The following is a 20,101-nucleotide window of genomic DNA, read 5'->3' as shown; positions in this document are numbered from 1 at the left end:
CATGGCCCTTGACTCCACCACACTCACATAATCACTGGCACAAACACTTGAAGATACACACACACACACACACACACACACACAGTGACACAGAGACCAAACACACTGGAATAGGGATACATGCAAACACACCCATATCTACAGATATGTGCCAACATGAACTCACGACCTGAAATAGACACATACAAAGGCTGACACACCCAAGTAGACCAAATGCCCAGGAATACCACTGATGCCAGACACGCTTTCATGAGCATTAATTTGGCAACAGCCACAAGCTCTAAATCTTACTGCACTGACACATCGCCCTATGCAAACACTGACATAGGGTCACAGAGGAATAACCACAAAGTAGGTTTTCATCCAAACGCATAGCACATCTGCAGGTGCACGTCTGTGAGGACATCAGTGGAGAAGCTAACCGCCACGCCCACCCAGCTGTGCTTGGAGCCCAAGCTGCCTTTGAAATTCGAATGCCCACTCCCAGTCTCCACCCTGTGGCCTTGCTGGCAGCCCCAGCACCCTGCTGCCAAGCCACTAGCAGCTCAGAGCTCACTGTATCTGCCGGCTCTGAGCGAGTGGAAATGAAAATTTATTCCAGGGTAGATCCAGCCCTGCATTGTGTGCTGGCAGCCGCAGGGGTGGGTCCCTTTGTAAGCAGGAAGAGGTTTGGGACACCAGAGGAGAAGGTGTCAATCTTCTCCAAGGTATGACCTTGACCCAATCTGGTAGGCAGTGGCCTCAGAGTTCCCATAGACAAGGGACCTCTGGGTAGGGCAGGTGCAAAGCTAGCAGTGCCAGGCATGGTGGTTTCAGCTCCAGGGGGAGGGTGCTGCCCAGAGAATTGTTCCACAGGTCCCTGAAGGCGAGACTCACAGGTCTTCCCTGCAGACACACACACACTTACTCACGTCCCCAAACTAGGCACCTGCAGGCACATACCAAATAGTGACATATATGGATCCCACCGGAAGCTGGAGACTTGCTGGCACCTTAAAGCGCACACAACTAGGCAGGGAAAGACTTATAGGGAGCCCCTTGCACACATCAGATCCCTGCCACACCCTGCCTCACCCAAGGCCAAACACACAAATACCGGCTAACACTGTTTTCATACCAGAGAGCACGTGTGCATGTGTGCATACACACACACACACACACACACACACACACACACACACACACACACACACAAACACATGGGGGGGGAGACAGGGAGACAGAGAGCAAAAGCAAGACAGAGAGCGAGCGAGAGAGAGCAGGAGAGAGTGGGGGGGGGACAGGAAGGGGCTGTGAGCATCAGAGACAGGGATGCCGGTGAAGAGGCTCCCAGATTCTGGTCCAGGGAGGAATGGAGACCCCTCCCAGAAGGATGAGAACTCCATGCAGGCCTGGAGGATTGGCCCATCTATTCATCTTGGCTGCCCTGGGTCTTTACCCCTGGGCTTTGTACCAAATGGCCTTGTGCCAAGCAGGACAGAATGGGCAGAACAGGGAGTGTGGTAACGCCCAGGGAGTTAGAAGCACCAGCTCATGCTGCCGACCCCCTCTGGGGCCAGACACCGTGGCAGATGCTTTTCATTTATTGTTAAAAAGAGCCCTTAGGCCTTCCCTAGAATCTCTATGGCCACCCAGTTTCACAGATGACCGACTGACAGAGTCAGACAAGACCCATGTCTCTGCCTCCTCCAGGGTTCCTGCAAGACCTTGCTTCAGCTCTGCCCTGTCCTCATCCTCCTTGTCACCTCCCCGAGAGGACAGACCAAGCACCAGCTGTGGAAAAACGATTTATTTCGGGATTAGAGTTGATCTTCCCATGAAGACCTGCTCCCTCAGGATAACAAACTTAGAGAGCTTGACTCCTGGTTCTGGATCCTACAAGAAGAAGCTGGCCACCAGAGTTTAGGGCAGGTGATTAGAGCTGGCAAGGACTGCTGAGAACACACCCCACCCACACACCCCCAGGAGAACAGCCATCCCTTGGAGTATAGCTGTTACTGCTGGGTGAAGGAGTGGGCCTTCTACCTCACCATCCACGGTATAGTCTGCTCTAGGCTGGGGGTAAGGCCTATGGAAGGAATGGGGATGGAAAAGAAGTTTCCTGAAGGTTATGGTCAGAGAGGGCGGGGCTCAGCGTGCCTGGCTAATCCGAATACCAGAGTGGGAGTGGGGCTTCGGGTACACGAGTGGGTGGTTGTGTGCGTCAGCGTGTGGGGGGAGAGTCTGTGTGTGTGTGGCGTGCCCGGGTGCCGTCTTTGTGTGTGTCTGCCTAGGCTTTGTACGTCAAGAGCTTGGAACTTGCTGTGAGATCTCTGCTCTGTGTGTGTGTGTGTGTGTGTGTGTGTGTGTGTGTGTGTGTGTAAGAGATCACGCACGGTGGGTAGTATTTCCATGCATAACTCCTTTTCTGTTTGTGATTAAATATGGTAATGGAAGCATATGCATACAATGTTAGGGTTTGGGTATCTATGCAGTGTCTGCGTGAATGTAATCTGTGTGGACAGGGCAGGCAGGGCTTGTGTGTAACTGGTGCTGTGTGCAAATGGACATGGTACTTCCTTGCATTCAGCACATGCCAGAAACGGTTGCCAGGGCCAATCCTTAAGGCCTGATGCAGGTAATTGTGGGATTGGACTAGGGGTAAGGGGGGAAGTCATCAAGAGAATGTTTGGGCTGTCTCCTTTGAGGAACCGTGTCTGATCCCTGAACCCAGCCTAGAGCTATGGGTGGGGACATAGATAAATAGATGGGTGTTCTCTAGAGCAGAAAAATGAGGGTGGGGAGATTACATCCTGAGTTGCATGTGTAGTTACATATGCAATTGTGAATCCCTGACTCTGGTGGTGTGTGGATGGGGGTCACCTGCCTATGTAGTCATAGGCATATGTGTTAGCACAGATCTGGAGGGGAAAGGATGGAGTGGTATTCTGCAGGGAAGAGGATCCAGATTTAGACACCACACACACACACACACACACACACACACACACACATATCCCAAATACAACCACACTGGCAGCTCTCACATGACATGGGTTTCAAAGGACCCATGGTTTCTTCCCGTGGTCTCAGCCAATAGAGGCCCAGTTGATAGGTCTTTCCATTGTGGAGGACACTGGGGAGGGGTCACATTCAGGACCCGAATTCTGAGTCATCTCCATGCCCCCAGAATCTAGGCCAGCCCCTGGGCCTTGAGTAAACCTGAAAGGAGTCTTCAGTCACACAGATGAGCCTGCCCGGGCACAGCAACATGCTACACACCTTGTCCCTGACATCTCTATGGCTCTGGTAAGTCCAAGTAATTATTTCTAGTTTACAAAGGAAAAAGAACGAGCCTTAGAGAGGCTCTAAGATCTAAACTCTGTCTAAAACCGCACAGATAGTGATGGATGGAGGCTTCTTATGGCCCCAGACTCTTCTATTTTATCCTATGAGAAAGGGAGACGTTGTGTGGCTGGTGATCATGGGTCAAGGGTCATAGGTCAAAAGCTCTAGCGGGGCCAGTTGTCTTGGCTCTCTTATCTATCATTCAGCCACGCAGGGAGTATTTACTGAGGACCCTCCTGTGCCTGAGGTAGTGCTGGGTGCCAGGGGGCCAGCTGTGACTAGACAGACAAAGTCCTGTCTTCGTGGAATTCACAGCTCCCAGTTGGTATGGAGGGAGATAGGGGATATGCATACACAGGAAAAAGAAAGCACATTTTCAGAGCGATGAGCGCTACCAGGGTCGTGCAACTGAGGCACAGCATGGAGCGATGGGGGAGGGGTGACTTTAGAGGTGCAGCGAGGGAGGTAATACAGGAGCTGGTTAGAAGTGGTGCACCATGGGGGCTTCTAGGAAATAGTCTGGAGGTTTTCATGAATGATGAGGGGATCATGGGACCAGTTGGGGCCTAGGAGTTGTGGGGTAAGGGAACTGGGCAGGTCTGGAGAAGCTGACAGGGTCGGGGACATTCATAGCTTGGGACTATAAGAAGAGGCATTGGGTTTAAATGGAAGAAAGGGTTCAGTTGACCCAGGAGCATGACCTGGTGTCAGAGAGGTAGGAGTAGGAAGCCAGAGGTCAGGTCTGAGAGTCTGCACACTGGGACCGTGTTGCTGGCAGAGATGCTGGGAAGAGTGAGTATACTGGGGCTACTTTTGGAGGAAGAGGAAGCCATGAACTTTCGGATAGACTGGGTCCCCGTGTCTAGAAGAGAGCAGAGGCTCAAAACATACTTGCTGGGTGAACACTTTGAAAGGAAGCCTTCTTGGTATGAGGCCTTGCGGTTACTCCCATGCACTGTCTCGTATGCATGCACGGTGACCACCCAGCACCCTAAAGGACTCTCTACCCTTGGGACCAGAGAAGGTACACACTGCTCAGATGGACTGCATATAACCAGGAATCGATCCTCTGGGAGGGTTTTGTGAGGTAATATCTAACCGCCCCCCTTCTTCCCCAGTCAACACCAAGAAAATAGAAAACACCCAACCCATATTACCCAAGGCCCCTCAACCCGTTTAGTTAGACACACAGGACTTCCTGCAGGTGCCTTTTACGACAGAGCCCTCCGGGACCTGTGACCCTTCCCCCGCCCCCATCATGGGGGTGTTATGAATGTGAGCGTGTGAGCACCGAGGCTGACGACAACTACGACGACGGGGAGGAGATTGTTGAATGGATTTAGATATTTTGGGGAACGTGGTGTGAGCTCCTTTTGGTGTCCCAGGTGGTTATGGGGTTGGAAAGACTTCGGTACCCTGGTCACAGGTGGCCCTGGATGGCCCTGGTGAGCAGGAACTGAGGGAACTGAGTGAGGGTCGCGCTAGGTCTGGTCAGCTGAAAGGAAACCTGGCTAGGCTCTGGGCCAAATAAATCATTGGGAAGGGAAGAAGAACATTTTCTCATCTGTTTAAAGGGCAACCAAGCATAGCAGCTCTGGCCCAGCGGGAGGCGAGGCTGAGGCCAGGCGGGTGAGGCCAGGAAGCTCCCCTGCTTGACCCCCATCCTCTCATGAGCTGCCCCTCTGGCCTTGTCTTTGACAGTGTGCTGCCTCCCAGCCGGGATATTGGTGGTAGTTATTCTTAACAAAAATACTAATTAGTTGCAAATAAGATCATTATTGTAAAAGGCCCCTCCTCAGGGTCTAGCACTCGCTAATCCATACCTCAGGCCTTCCTAGACCCCAGGCGGAGAGACTGTTTATGCTCTTCGCCATTCCGTACATGAGAAAGCAGAGGCCCAGGAAGCAGGAAGGATTTTCTCAAGGTCACCCAGCATAGCAGTAGGTCAGGGTAGGAGCCCCCTTACTGCCTCCATGTATGTATTTGGTCTCCTTCATCTCAGGTTCCAGAGCAGACCCACACAGGACACAAGAGCTGAGGTCATTGTCCTTTGCCCGGAGAGTAAGGATGCAGGGGGTGGCCCTTCACTCTGCTCAAGCCTGTGCTTGAGCTCTGGATGGTGTCTCTTCCCAGGTTGTCTCAGCCTCAGGCTCCCTGGGGGGGGGTCCCTCCCGGGACTAAGATGCATTTTTCTCACCCCTGCCTGGGCTGTTCAGAGAAGTAATTTCTCTTCAACCAGCTGGATTTGAATATGGAAACAATTTGTAATTACTCCAAGTCCTCCTGGGCGGGCAAGCAAGCAGGCAGGCAGGCAGGCGGGTGGCATTATCACCAGAGTGAGTCTGGAAGGGCAGGGGCTCCTGGGAAAGCAGGTGGGGGAAGCCCTCATATAGGGAGGGCCTTCCCAACATCTGCCCTCGTCCAGACAGCTTCTGTACACCCCTGACAACTCCCGCTGTCTCTACCCAGTTTACCTAGCTTCTCTTTCCAAGGCTGCCCCTGTGAGTGAGTCCCTCATCACATCCCACCATTTCTATAGGGCAGGAGGTCAAGAAGTCAGGAGACTACCAAGGAACAGAGAAACAGATAAATAACTTCCCTGTCTCTCTGGAGGCCGCCCCTCCCGGCACCCCTTACCCAGCTGGATCTCTCAGAGCAGAGGAAGAGGGTAGCTTTAGAGATCCAGCTGCATCACATCTGTAAGAGACCTGCCTGTGTTTCTCTTGGTGCTGGGTCTCCAGCATGCAAATGATCCTGACTATTCCTAAAGAGGGAGCCAGGCTCCCTATAGGAGAGGAAGGGGCCGGAGCTCTGAAGGACAACCTTGTAGGGACTTCCAAGGATTGGTCCCTGCATCCTGGCGAGCAGTCCACGTCCTGATCACACCCCTGAGTCTTGTCTACCTCCTCAGGGCTCCCAACTCCAGCAACTCTGTTGCTTCTCACAGCAGGCAAGTGAGGAAGGAGCCCAGGATTTCCCACTGTGTCTGGTGGCTGCCAATGCCTTGCAGATGGCAAGGCCTGCCTGGCTCAACGCTCACGATGGTAGCTGAGCCTTCTAACCATGCCAGGGTATGTTTGAAGATGCCTACCAAGAACCTAGGAGCTCTGCCTGCCAGTGCGAGGCCCAAGGCACTGGCCTTCTCAGGGCTCCCACAGGAAAAGGGAAGGTGTAAGCCCAGACCGCCTCGCCTCCCTGCTTCACGGGGCCTCATAAATTCCCCTAAGGTGACAGACGAAATTCCTTCCTCACCCCTTATTACCTCCTTCCATTAAAGTCGATAATCTCTCCCAATCACTCACAACAAATGTCACCAGGACTGCTTTAGGGGGAGGGACAGAGGGAAGGGACAGGAGTTCTCTTTGCCTCTTTTCGGTAACTCCTCTGGGAAGAGGTGGGCTTTTCTCATCTTACCAGTCAGTAGGTGACAAAATTCGAGTTATCAGGAAAGGTGGAGTTAGCAATGAATGGGCAGTGGACCACCCTGTCGTTACAGGTCCTGCTCCTCCACGTGTGTGAACCTTTCCAAGTATGCCCCGAAAGAAGTCATTCCACCCTCATTGCAAAGCTGCCCCCTGCTGGCTTCTCTGCCCAGAGTCATCGGATTAACCTACTTGTTTTGGCTGCTGTGGTGTGTCCCCAGTCGGCCCACCTTCCTGGTGGCAACATGCCCAGGCCACAAACAGCCTGACCAGAGCCCTGAGCCATGAACATCTCTCCGGGTACCGCCTGAGCCATGTGGGCTTAGGCCCCACCCAACTGTTCCTGGGCACAGTGCCAGGATGGGGTGGGTCTGTGCATCTCTGTGGCTTCTACACAAACAGATGCAACATGGGGGCGCCCCTGGCACAGAGAAAGGCACTTGTGGGAGAAGAGACTCGGGAAAACATGTAACATACTGCACACGTGTAGCATCCCCGTGCCTAGGGACATACAATATCGCAGCGATTAACACCAGAATATGCAGTAAACATGCCACGCTGCGGGGGCATGTGCATTGCTTCTACATACGAGTTACCCATAGCAGTCTACACACATGTGGCACCTGTGAGCTTCTACACATACAGTATTCTTAAGGCACACAGAAAAAGCAGCATGCATTCAGGACCTGAGCGCATGTCGATGCATATGTGCAGCATTTGCATGCACCCAGCCAGGCAATATTGCAGCACACGCAGGGCACCTGTATGCATATGTAAAGTTCAGTGCACGAGTGGCACCTGCATGCACGGGGACACGCAATATGCACTGCATATTGGGGAGGGGAGGATACGCTTTAGCCTTCACAGCTCGGGAGACCCTGGCTGCGCTAGACGCCACTGGCCTGGAGTATCACTGGAGGGGTATCACCGATAGGCTCACTCTGCAGTCCAGGCGGTCATAGGCAGGGGTGGGGCTTACCCTGGTTTCTCCCGCGCCCGGCGCCTGGGGCCCAGGGTGGGGAGGGGAGGGCGCGCTTGGCTCGCCTGGCGCTGCTCCCCTTAACAGGAGGCGGCGCGCGTCGCCCCCGCCCCCCCGCCCCTTCTCCCGCGGCTCCTCGCGCCCGGCCCGGCGCGCGCCCTCCCGGGCCCGGCCGCGCAGGCGCCGCGTCCCGCCTTGGCCGTCACTCGGCCCGGCGAGCGCTGCGGGCAGCGGCCGGAGCGGCCGGAGGAATCCGGTTCGGTGGCAGCGGCGGCGCTGGGAGGCAGAGAGGAGGATGCGGCACCGGCGATCAGAGGCTGGGGCTGCGGCCGCCGCCCGCGAATAGGAGGCGGCGCGCGGCGCGGGCGGTGCTCGGGGCGGGGAGCGGGGGCGGCGCGGCGAGGAGGCGGCGGCGGCGGCAGGAGCCCGCGCCCGGCCCGGCGCCCGCCCGCCCGCCCCGTGCAGCTCCGCGGCGCTTGCTCTGCACCTGCCGCTCGGCGGAGCGGGAGCCTCGGGCCTCGGCGCGGCTGCGGCGAGCTGCCCTGCGCCCGGCCCGGCCCCCGCCTTAGGGATGGCAAACTTGCGCCCCGCGGCCGCCTCCACCAGCGCCGGCCCCCGCTCCTGCTGCTGACGGCGCCCAGGTGAGTGCTCGGCCCCAGACCCCAGCTGGCCCCGCACCGAACCCCCGCGCGCGGTCCCGAGTGCCCGCACTCGGGGTGCTCCGTTAGCCCGTCTTGCTTAATTCTCCTCCGGCCCGAACAGAGTCTGTCCAGTGCTCACCCAGCCCCCCGGCTTAGGAGGGACTCCCAAGCCCCGGTCCGAAGCCCCTTAGTCTCCCGCGAACCCCTTTGCTACCCCCTCCCCCAGCCTGGACCGACCCCTTGCCGTCTATATCAAAGTCCCCCACCTTTAGAATTCTGACCCAGACTGCCACACTGCTGTCGCGAGTCTTGCCCTGTCTCGGCCAAGATCCCAGCAGTGCGCCCCCGGTCTTGATTTGAACCCCCTCTCCAACCTGCAGCTCGACTGTCCCCCTCCCCCCTCTCCCCTCCTAGTCTGGCCGCGGGACTCTGGACCTCTCCTCGACTCTGCCCGGAGTCGTTCCGGTCCCCAACCGTGTCTGCTACTGCCCTCCCCCGCGCCTGTACGGCGACCATGCTTCCCCTCTATTTCTGCCCCGAGTGCCCCTTCCCCCATATCTGCCCAGAGTCCCGCCTTCCCTTTCCAATCTCTGCTGCAAGTCCCCTCCCCCTCAGCCTGGAATTGGGGCCGTGTCCCCCTTGCTCCTCCAAGCCCCTTTCCCCAGGCCGAGATCTCCATCGGACCCGCATCCGACTCCCGCGTTCGTCTTTGGCCGGACACCCGCCCCCCCATCCCTATCCTCCCACCACCGGCCTCAGAGCCAGGCACCAGACGCACTCTCCTGCAACCCTGGGGGGTTGGCATGATTTGGGGGGCTGTAGGCTGTGAAGTTGGCGGCCACTCCTGCAGTCGGCTTGGTCCGAGGGCACAGCCGCGGGAAATCCTCCGCGCCACGGCTAGTGCAGAACGGGCGACCAGTCTGTTGCCCGCGGGGGGGAGGGGCGCCCAGACCGAGAGATGCCGCCCGCCTGCCCGCCTTGCCAGCTGCCTGCCCGGCCCCTGGGCGTCCTCTGGCGCCCCCTGCCCGCATCCCGAGACCCACCGCCCCCTCTCTCGCGGACAGCCCCGGGTTTCCGCAACCCAAGCGTTCGTTAGGTGTCTGCGGGACTGACGCTGGGAAGTCCCTGGGGAGATGAGGTTGGTGGGCGAGGCCAGGTGCCCAAACACTCCTGGTTGTAAGACTGTGTGGTTTGGGGAGGGAGAGGGGTGGTGTGCGATGGAAGGAAGGCTCATCCCAACAGCAAGTCAGGAACCCTTTGAGGACCAGGCGCAGCTCAACTGAACCTGCTTTTCAGAAGGGTCTGGTTGCTTCTTGGGTTTGAGTAGGTGTCCCTAGGGAGCTTCTGTCTGTCTATCCTCCATTACCTTCCTCACAAGAGAGGGGCAAAGGCACACTCTATCTAGCTTTGAAGGCTGTGAACAAACCCACCTGACCCAGGGACAGAGCAGACACCTGGAGAGTTGGGGTCAGCAATGACACCCTGGTGATGTTTTGAGGAGGGCAGGGACCAAGACTAACAGAGGTGATCTTCCTCTCGGTTTCCCTTCTGCCTCCCTCCTCACTACCTCGTTCTGTCCCCTCCCCTCTCTCTCTCGCTTCAGAAAGGGACAGGTCTCATTTAGGGTGTGTGTCAGTGGTGGGGATTTCTTAACACAAAGGAAGGTTCTAGTTAGTCTCTGTTCTCCTCCCTTCTTCCCTCCCACCCCTCAGCTTTTGAAGGTAAGTAGCTGAGACTCAGCTTTTGATCTGGTGGCCTGGGTTCAAAACCTGTGTGAGCTGGCCACACTACTTAACCTTTCCAAGCCTCAGTTGACCTCCTATGAAATGGGTCAGTGACCACTGCCACGTATTGTTGGTGGCAAATGGAATCGGATTGTACTGTGGAGTGTCTGACACTCGTCAATACTCATGATGATGCCTTCTGCTGGTTTCCTATCAAAGCCAAGGTCAGGTCCCTCCCGCCTGCTAATCCCAGGGAGGAAGATAAAAGGAGTTCTATTTTCTTCACTCTAACCTTCAGAATAATAAAGACAGAAAGTGTCTTCACCCCTCCAGCCCCAAAAGGGCCCAGGAAGCCTGCGACTGTTTGTTTCTGCCTCTTCTTCCCTGGTTCTGCAACATCCGGATCCTCCTTGGCCACAGGGGCACCGGTGAAGGCCAAGCCCAGGGCTTTGAGGTCTAGATTAAAGTATAGAGGCGACGGGCAGCGGAATCAGTATAGAGAGACTCTAGCCTAGGCGCCCAAAGGCAGGCAGTCCGTTAGAGGTGGCCCACATAGAAAACCAGCCCTTTCCCTCTTCCCACCCCTTGGTGATTAGACATCGTCAGGAACTTTCCAGGTTTCTTAGCGCTGCAGGTCAGAGTTAGGGGCAACCTGGTCTGAGAGCTGGGGTGTTTGGAGAAGCCTAGCATTCATTGACTGACGTGATTGCTTCAGCGAAGGACTGGATGGAAGAGGAAAGAGAAACGAGCCCGTAGTGTTCTCTGGTCGGTTATTTTGTCTTCTGGCAGTGGGGCTGGACCTGGGTTCTAGCGGGGAGTGGTAGCTTCTGAGCTATCCTCCCGCCGCCTGGGCAGTCCTGACACTGGGGAACAAAAGCTTTCGGTTCCTGTAGCAACCGCTCCAGCTGCTGCAAAGTTCCGGGGAGGCGGGCGGAGGGCGGCTGAGTCACCGCCCCCTCCCCTGCCACCCGCACGCCCCCGCCCCCGCCCCCGGGGGCCGCCCCTCATCCAAGTCAGCTTGGCCAGCCTTTCTCTCCGCGTCTGCGGCAGGCCTCCGGAGCGACCCTCTCTGTCATCGGCCCTGAAAGGCCTCACCCGGGTTGCCCGCTCCTTCGGTCCCGCCCCCCTAGCTCGAGAGGCTGGATGGAGGGTGTGCGCCTCCCTGGGTGCCAGAGCTCTTGGAGAGGGGTCCATGAGCGCCCTGCCCCCAGCTCGAAGCAAGGGCGGGAGACCCGGAGGCCCCGTGGCAGGCACCGATGCTGCTGAGGATGAGTGACGGGCGCGTGAATTGGAGCTGCCAGGTGGATAAACGCGACGGATGTGCGCGTCGCCGCGCCCTCTTCCCCGCTAGGCGCCCCTCCTCTGCCCAAGGCCAGGGCTCTGGACTCCCTGCCCAGTGTCCAAGCTCACATCTAGTCTCCCTGTAGACAAGAGTCGATCTGATCCAGGGGACACCCCGGATAGCCGGGTCCGGAGGTGCCTCACCCCCTCTGCTCCTCACCTTCCACTCCAGCTGCCTTAGGGTCCTTCTTTGGTGAAGAATGGAAGCCCGAGGCTGGGAAGGTCTGAGGGGTCTTCCAGGATCCCCATTCTCTCTGAATCTAGACAGAGAGGAACTCCTGGGAGTTCTGAGGGTGCTTAGCTGGGGACTGGGTCCCTGAGAAAGACTACTCCAGGCAGCTCTTCTATCTCAGTTAAGGGAAGTCCCGAAATCTTTTTGACCATCTCCACCACCTTGTTTGACCCAGGCCTTGGAGCTGACCTTGACCTCTCTACTTTCTAGCACTTGTACCTTGGGAGGGTCTGTGGTCTTCCTCGACTTTGAAGTGACAGTGGTACTCTTGGATTAACCCAAAGAGCATTCCCTGGTGCAGGAACGGGGTGGGGGTGGGGGCTCAGGCAAGAGGAGTATCAGTATCAGCACAGTTCTAAGAGACCAGGAACAGAGCTTATCCGTTTGTGGTGGGTCAGGCTACATGTTAGGGAGGCTGATGGAGAAGGAATGCGTGTGCCATTCTGAGGTAGTGATGACACTGCACTCCCCAGAGAGGGAAACTGAGGCCCAGGTAGTTATGCATGGCTAATAATCACTTGGCCACCTGGGAGGATCCTTCCAAGTCTTTTTCCTGGGTATGGGCTCTGGGTCAATATCTCTAGGAGGACAGGCCACCACCGCACACTTCAGGACGATGTCAGATAAGGCCATGGCTGTGACCCAGCTCCAGTTGAGTGTTTACGTTAATGTGAAGGGTAGGAAGGTAAAATACCTTCCCTCAGCTTCAGTCTCTTTTTGAAGCAGGGGCTATGGAGGACCACACCCTGAGGGCGGGGTCAGATCCTGGACTGGGTATGAGATGTCTGGAGGAGAGTACGTGGGCATGGGCATGGGCCAGTGTGTACCGGTGATTCCCTTCTGGAGAAGCCAGACCTTGGCAAGGGCCAGTTCGGACTTAGTGTTTCTTGATGAATTGGGAGCAGCTGAGATGGGACCTGTGGTGCCCCAGCTCTAAAAACACAAGGAGGGAGCGTTGGGCAGTCTCACACAAGGGCAGTCCCACCCAATTAGCTGTCGTATACAGGGTCGCAGGGCCAAGCACCTGTGTGCGTCCACACATGGGAAGAGATGAATCTCTGCATGTATGCAGTGGTCTGGTGTCACTGTGTGTGTGGTATGTGCATTCCCGTGTCCACATATATGCGGCCATGATGCGGCGCTTGTCACAGATCTGCATGCATATGTGCCTGATCATATGGAGAACACTGTAAGTGCACATATATAACCCGTGTGTGCGTGCTTTTGAGTATGTATGTCTCGGGCCCCAAGTCTGTTGAAGCCCAGGTCTGTTGAGGTGTATATACCTCAGGGACCAGGTTGCCTGCCTTGCTCTAGGTGGGGGAGGGGAGGCCAGTTATAATGAGCCCCTACCTCCCCTCTGCTGAGCTGCAGCCATGGCCTGAATTTTGCAGCCTGCTTAAAAATAATTGGGGGCAGCAGGGGGGACTGGATGTCACTCATCACCCTCTGCCAGCTTCTCTGGTTGCCGCAGCAGCCTGGGTGGACTGAACACTTTGGGACGGGCAAGATTGCAGGAGGGAGGGAAGGCCGGGCCTCCAGCACCTTTTTCAGCCTTGCAGAGAGTAGGGCAGAGATAGCCTGTCCTGGCTTCTGCCGACCTTTGGAGGAGAGTGGGGTAGCTTCTCTTCAGTGAGTAAGCCTGGTGCTGCATGGCCTCCTTCCTTTCCCGGATGGTTGGGGAAGGACAGTGCATGTCTATGGGGCTCGGCCTGGCCCAGAGGTGCCCCATGTGAGAAAGTAGCCTTTGGAACTCTGTGTATGCTGCAGCAGGATTGAATTACCGGAGCTCTAATTTCTATCTCCTGCTCCTGGAACTATTTAGAACAATCCTGGGGAAATTTGTCCCTAGGGGACAGCTGTGTCTTAGAAAAGCCTAGCCACACCTGTAGGCTGTTCTGTGGTTGTGTCACTTGTCCACTTGGCCTGAATCCCAAGCAACAAGCTAAGGGAGAGCATAAGCAAGAAGTCCTGGGGTGGGGGTGAGAAGGGGGTGAAGGTGGGGATGGGCTGGGGTGGGGCAGATTGTGGGCCTAGCCTGAGGTCCCGAATTCCAGTTCTAACAGATTCATGTGATCTTGAACAGGTGGCCTTGTATTTTCCTCTAACACGGAAGCTCTGAATCATATGAGTCCGTGCAGTCCCGTGGGCTGTGTGGTGGCAGAGAGGACAGAGACTGTGTGGCCATGTTAGAATTGGACTGGAATTGAGGCAGATCTAGATTTGTAACAGGCTATTTTGAGGCAGCAGGGTAGAGGCTGGGTGGGAGTGGTCACTGGTTCTCTGTGGGTCTGATGGGTGGGAAGGTAGTTGCAACCTTCTGGCCTGACTGCCTTGCAGGGTGTGTCTTGGGCCTTATGTGTCTGGCCTGGAGTGAATTTGCTCTTGCTGACTGACCAGCTGAGCATAGTGCTTTGAGGGAAGGAAGTCAAGAGACTGGTCTTCACTCTTCAGACACTGAGAGAACACACTGAGAGCCATGGGCCCTTTGCCAGGCCTTGGACGCTAATCCTGTGGAGAAGACAGGAAGAGGGGCTAAGGTGGGAATTACTGTGCCCATTTTGTAGATCAGAAAATCAAGGTTCATGAGGCTCACCCACCCCAGCAAGTGACTAGCTGAGCTGGGCAGAAGCCTGGCACCTCCCTCCCCGTTCCCACAGCAGCGGTGCCCATGGCGTTCACACTGGCAATATCTTGTCTTCCTTGGGCAATGGCTGGGTTGGGCATAGTTCCTGGCACCTGGCAGTGACTCCGCCCCTTCCTCTCTCGCTCAGCGAAGGGAGAGAGTGAGAACATTGTTCCGGGAATAACCTTGAATCTCGCTGATTTATAAAAAAGCAAATGGTTGTCAAACCCCACCACTTTGGCTGCTGGATTACACACGGCACTCCTCGCAGCTGATCACGACACGCTGTGACTGAGAGCAGTGGCTCTGGAGGATCCAGGGGGTGTAGGGATGGCACTGGATGCGTACGTCAGGCCGACACCTCTGGTCGGCACGCTGAATAGGAGGGGCTGCACGCGATCTTGATGACTAAAGCTCTTAGAAACCATCAGCATCCAAGCCTCATTCTGGAACCTTCCCCCAAGTCATCTCATTTTGCCCTTGTAGGAGAGATGAGGAAGGAAAATTTATAGGATACCAGGAGATAGTCCAGCCATTTTACAGGAGGAAAATCCAAGGCAGAGAGAGGTCATCTGCCTGGTCTAAGGTCACAGACAGGCCCAAGTGACTTAAAAGAGAACGGTCAGAACCATGGGTCCACTACCTGTAACTGGTCACTGGAGCCCCACAGCACTTGCTGACTGACCTGGGGCCCCCGCTGACTTCTGTTTTTTCCCACAGGGCAAGGGACATAGGATGACCCCAGCCTGTCCCCTCTTACTGTCTGTGATTCTGTCCCTGCGCCTGGCCACGGCCTTCGACCCTGCCCCCAGTGCCTGCTCTGCCCTGGCCTCGGGCGTGCTCTACGGGGCCTTCTCACTGCAGGACCTCTTTCCCACCATCGCCTCGGGCTGCTCCTGGACCCTGGAGAACCCAGACCCCACCAAGTACTCGCTCTACCTGCGCTTCAACCGACAGGAGCAGGTGTGCACACACTTTGCCCCGCGCCTGCTGCCCCTGGACCACTACCTGGTCAACTTTACGTGTCTGCGGCCTGGTCCGGAGGAAGCCACAGCCCGGGCGGAATCAGAAGTGGGGCGACCAGAGGAGGAGGCGGAGGCCGAGGCAGCAGCCACGGGCTTGGAGCTGTGTGGTGGCTCAGGCCCTTTCACCTTTCTGCACTTCGACAAGAACTTCGTGCAGCTGTGCCTGTCGGCTGAGCCCTCGGAGGCCCCACGTCTGCTAGCGCCTGCTGCCCTGGCCTTCCGCTTTGTGGAGGTTTTGCTTATCAACAACAACAACTCCAGCCAGTTCACCTGCGGCGTGCTCTGCCGCTGGAGTGAGGAGTGTGGCCGGGCTGCAGGCAGGGCTTGTGGCTTTGCTCAGCCAGGTTGTAGCTGCCCTGGGGAGGCCGGGGCCAGCCCTGCCACCACCACACCTCCGGGGCCTCCAGCTGCCCACACCCTGTCCAATGCCTTGGTGCCTGGGGGCCCAGCCCCTCCTGCTGAGGCCGACTTGCACTCGGGGAGCAGCAATGACCTGTTCACCACCGAGATGAGATACGGTGAGTCTGAGTAAAGCCTCATGGGGGCGGGGCATCGAGGGGAATGACTGACTGTGTCTGCTGGTGTCCATCCTGGCCGGTCCCAGCCATTTGCAGAGTCATTCACGGATGTCGCCTCTGTGCTCAGCCTTGTCCGGATGGAAAGGTCATCAAAATGAGATCTCACTTGAGCGAGATGCAGATGAGGGAGTTCCGAGTGAGGCAGATGCCTGGGCAGGGGACCTTTAGATGGCCAGTGGAGCCTCCTGAAGAGAAGGGTGTGGGATCACAGACCCGCAGAACAGGTGGGGAGGAGACAGACCACAGGAGTGGTGAGGCCATCTCAGGCAGATGGAGCAAAAGTGCACTGAGGCCCAAAGCTGGAGCGCATGGCTGTGGCAGACCCTGGCACTGTGAGTTGACAAATTTGCCTGGAGGCTGGAGTAGACAGGGAGCCGAGATGCGTTCCTGCCCACACAGGTCAGTGGTTTTTGGCAGTACCCCAGGGTCAGGGCAGAAGGAGGAGAGGAAGAGTGCCTGGGTGAAGAGGCCAGAGCTCTGAGGATACCTCTGAGGGCTGGACTGGCTCAGCTCCCAGGGTCCCATCTCCCCCTCTGGGCCCGTGTCTTCTGGGACCTAGGCTGCCAGCTGCTGGCACTTCCTGCTGACTGGGCAAAAGCTCTTGGAGTCCTTGCGCCTGCCTGCTCCCACACCCACCCCAGCTTCACAGTCACGGCCACCTTCCACTGACCCGCTTCCTGTAGCTTCCAGTCCCAGCTCCCACCCGCCAGCTGGACCCTCCATGCCTGGTGACCGTGCTGTGCCAAGAACTGACTTAGGGGACAGTGGAGATAGATAGATAGATAGATAGATAGATAGATAGATAGATAGATAGATAGATAGATGGGTAAGAGGAGGTCTGGGAGGCTGGTCCATGTATTGGGAGGCCCTTTGCCTCTCTGTGCCTCAGTTTCCCTAAATGCTGCCTACCCTGGAGAGGAGGAAGGAGGCATTTAGATCTCACTGAGTATTTACAAAGAGTTAAGGAGGCTCACATGAGGGCACTGGAGGGACTAGAAGAGGGTGGAACCCGTCCCTATCCGTGTTTTGGAGACTAGAGCCCAGGAACTGCGCTCTATCTGTAAGGGTTTGCATCACTAACAAAGGCATGATTTCTCTGAAACTGGGAGGCGTCCCCGAATTAGTTAGAAGGGGAGTAATGACAATAGCCTCTCCCAGTGCAGCGGGGACCTTTCGGGCCAACCCCATGAAACATCTGGCATCATGCCCACATGGGCACAGTGAGCACCCAGTGGCCTTGCGGTGGCCTCTCTCCCAGACCAGCTTGGCCTCTAACAGCGGTCGATGAAGCCATCCGTGTGACAGCCAGGCCGTGGGCAGGTTACAGGCCCTGGAGGCTGGCCTGGGATTTAGTGCCTGCAGGAAGAAATTGAATTTTGCTTCTTTGTCGAACATCAGCGGAGAGCACCCGGCATATATCAGGAGGTTTATGGCTCCTCCTGCGTGGCCACTACTACTGTCACCTCCCCTACGCTGCTCAGCTAAGGGCTAGTTCTTTTGTTTGGCTTTCCCTAAGGTCCACTGGCCCTAGTGGTTTGGAGTGGACGGAGCAAGGCTTTGCCCTCCTGGATGGGCACTGGCTGGGCAGGTTGCCATGGGTAGCACAGAGCCAGGAGCAGCCAGCTGGGTTTGGTTGAAGCCGGAAGCAGGATCTGGTTGGTAGCTAGGGCATCTTCAGGAGTCAGAGAGGGCCAGTGACCGGAAGAGTTCTATTATCGGACCCTGCGGGAGGACCCTTGAGTGTGAGACAGATGGTGGTCGGATGGCCGGTTGTTCTTGAGGCTCTCGGAGCAAAGATTGCTGAGCTGGAGGGCCTGGTCATCCTCAGGCATGACCTTTACTCTGCCCCCTTTCCGTCTGGCACCTCTTCAGGTGGTTGCTCTGTAGGGAGGGTTCCTGTGGGGAGCTGGTATGGGGGATGTGGCATCAGCTGACATATGCGAGCTGAATTTACCCAGCATACTGGTACCCGGAGATTGCTGGCACAACCCCTACTTCTCCCCCAAGCAGGCAGGAGGCTCTTTTGCTCTGTCACTTTCTCTCCCCTGCCTTTCTGATGTGAGAGGCAGCGGGTACCTGACTCAGTTCGTTTCATGTGCCAGGGTAAGGTGTTTCTCCTGGCCAGAGGCTTTGTCAGAGCCCAGAACACACTGCTATCCTCACCAAGACCTTGGACTTCCTCCACACCATTCTCTGTGCCACACCCTAGAACGAAGAATAGGCTGGCACGGAGCTGCCAGACAGGGAGGAAGGTTTGTGGGGTGGTGAACAAGAAGGGATCCTCTGCCAGGAACTGGGGCAGGGAAGGGAGCGAGGCTCACCCTCTTTGGGGCATCCTTGGGAGAAGTCAGCACAAGACAAAGCAGGATGGACCCAGGGTGACACCAGACGAGACAATAAGGAGGCCAGGGGCAGTGGGGTGCCTTGGCCCGCCTCGGAGCTGAGTGCGTTTGACAAGAGGGTACGGGCGCCTGTTAATTTCACGCAAACTGCCTTTGATAGATCTCTTGTTATTTTTGGTGAGTTGAGCCATAAATTTGTGCCATCTTGCTGCCGCAATCTGTTAAGTGTGGGGAGAGGAAGAAAGAGAAGGCTGGCAGGAAGGAGCTCTCAGAAGACTGGCAGAGAGGCTGGCTGAGGCCAGAGCTGGGAGGTGAGTCACAGGAGTGGTGCCCACTGCCGAGCTGAGGATGGGTCCAGCTCTTGCCCACGAATCCCCCTGGACTAGGGAGCATTTGTGCAGAGAGATGGCTGTGCCTGGTGAAACCTGGAGAGCACCCCTTCCCAGTGCGACTTCCTCTCTTCTCTGCTTCACAGCTCTCTTCCCCTCAGGACCCTTTTCCTCCTGGGCCGCATGTTCTCAGCTTCCTCTCCCCTTCATCCACACTCCATTCCTGAGGCAGAGCCACCAGGGCAGGCTGTGGACTCCTGGGAGGCATGAAAGGCTTCAGATCCCTATCCTGCCTCTGCCACTGTGTCACTTGGACAAGTTGCTGTCTCTCCTGGAATGCCTCAGGGACCCAAGATCTCTATGTGTCACTCTCCCAACCCAGTGCCTGAGTCCATAGCTCTACCAGAGCACCCCAGCCTGGTGTGCTCGGAGCCCTTTCCTGGGCACAGCTGTCTGCTCTACAACCTCCCCTCCATCTCCCTCCTGCCCGCCCACTGAACCCCTCGATGATCTTAGAGCCCCTGCTTTCTGCCTCTGCTTGCTTTTTCCTTCCCTTTCACCCTTGGTGACCAGAACTCTCCCATCCTGCTAATATACACATGTGTTACCACCTTGTAGTTACTAGGAAGGACTGTCCCAAGGGGGCCTGAGAGTAGGTTTTCTCTCTCCGACTCAAGCCAACGTCTTCTGTGTTGGGCCAGCTGCTCTCTCATGGCAGGAAATGGCGTCTCACCTGCTGCTCTGAGGCCCCCATGGTAAGGAAGCAGTTCCTCTCTCTCTGCAAAGTAGGAGAGACCTAGCCTACAACGTGTCCTGGAGTCCTGGCAGTGCAGAATTTTCAGGGCTTTCAGCATGGCCTGCCAGTCCCCCCTCAGACACATTACTGTGTTTTTATTTATTTATTTATTTATTATTATATTTATATGAGTATACTGTCGCTGTCTTCAGACACACCAGAAGAGGGCATCGGATCCCATTACAGATGGTTGTGAGCCACCATGTGGTTGCTGGGAATTGAACTCAGGACCTCTGGAAGAACAGTCAGTGCCCTTAACCGCTGAGCCATCTCTCCAGCTCCACATTACTGTGTCTTTAGCTGTGGAGTTTCTCCCAAACCTTGATCCAGCTCTGAGTGAGACCAGGATAGAGTGAGGGAAACTTTATGTACTCACAAGTCACATAGTGGCCACTGGTATACAGTGATAGTCAGGGCCACACACTGAAGTTGCCCAGTCCTGAGCCGTGTGACCGCAGACAAGCGACTTCACAACTATTTTTGTCATCCCTGAAGAGAGGCCAGGAGAGCTGGGCCCTGCAGTACTGTGAGAGCTCAGTGTGGTACCTGACTACATTAAGCTTCTTTCCTGTTACCAATGTCACAATACCATATCCTCAGTGTGTTCTGAAGAAAAGAAGTTTACTTTGGCTAATGATTCTGTTCCAAAGTCAAGGGCCTGTGTCTGGTGATGACCTTTTTGCTGGCGAAACTCCCAGGTGGTATATAGTTCTATCACACGGCAAGAGAGGGACCATGT

General features: G+C 56.3%; 1 protein-coding gene across 1 annotated transcript in view; it reads left to right on the top strand.

Moving 5' to 3' along the window:
• Adgrb2 (adhesion G protein-coupled receptor B2) overlaps window positions 1-20,101 on the top strand; it is a 62,985-nt gene that overhangs the window by 17,004 nt on the left and 25,880 nt on the right. The window contains exon 2 of the mRNA XM_032897024.1: window positions 15,013-15,835. Coding sequence (XP_032752915.1) covers window positions 15,028-15,835 — 808 coding nt within the window. The 5' untranslated portion in view covers window positions 15,013-15,027. The remainder of the gene's footprint in view (window positions 1-15,012; window positions 15,836-20,101) is intronic.

This window comes from Rattus rattus, chromosome 1, assembly GCF_011064425.1.
Source record: "Rattus rattus isolate New Zealand chromosome 1, Rrattus_CSIRO_v1, whole genome shotgun sequence".
NCBI classification, from domain to species: Eukaryota; Metazoa; Chordata; class Mammalia; order Rodentia; family Muridae; genus Rattus; species Rattus rattus.
This window is presented reverse-complemented; position numbering and strand designations above follow the sequence as displayed.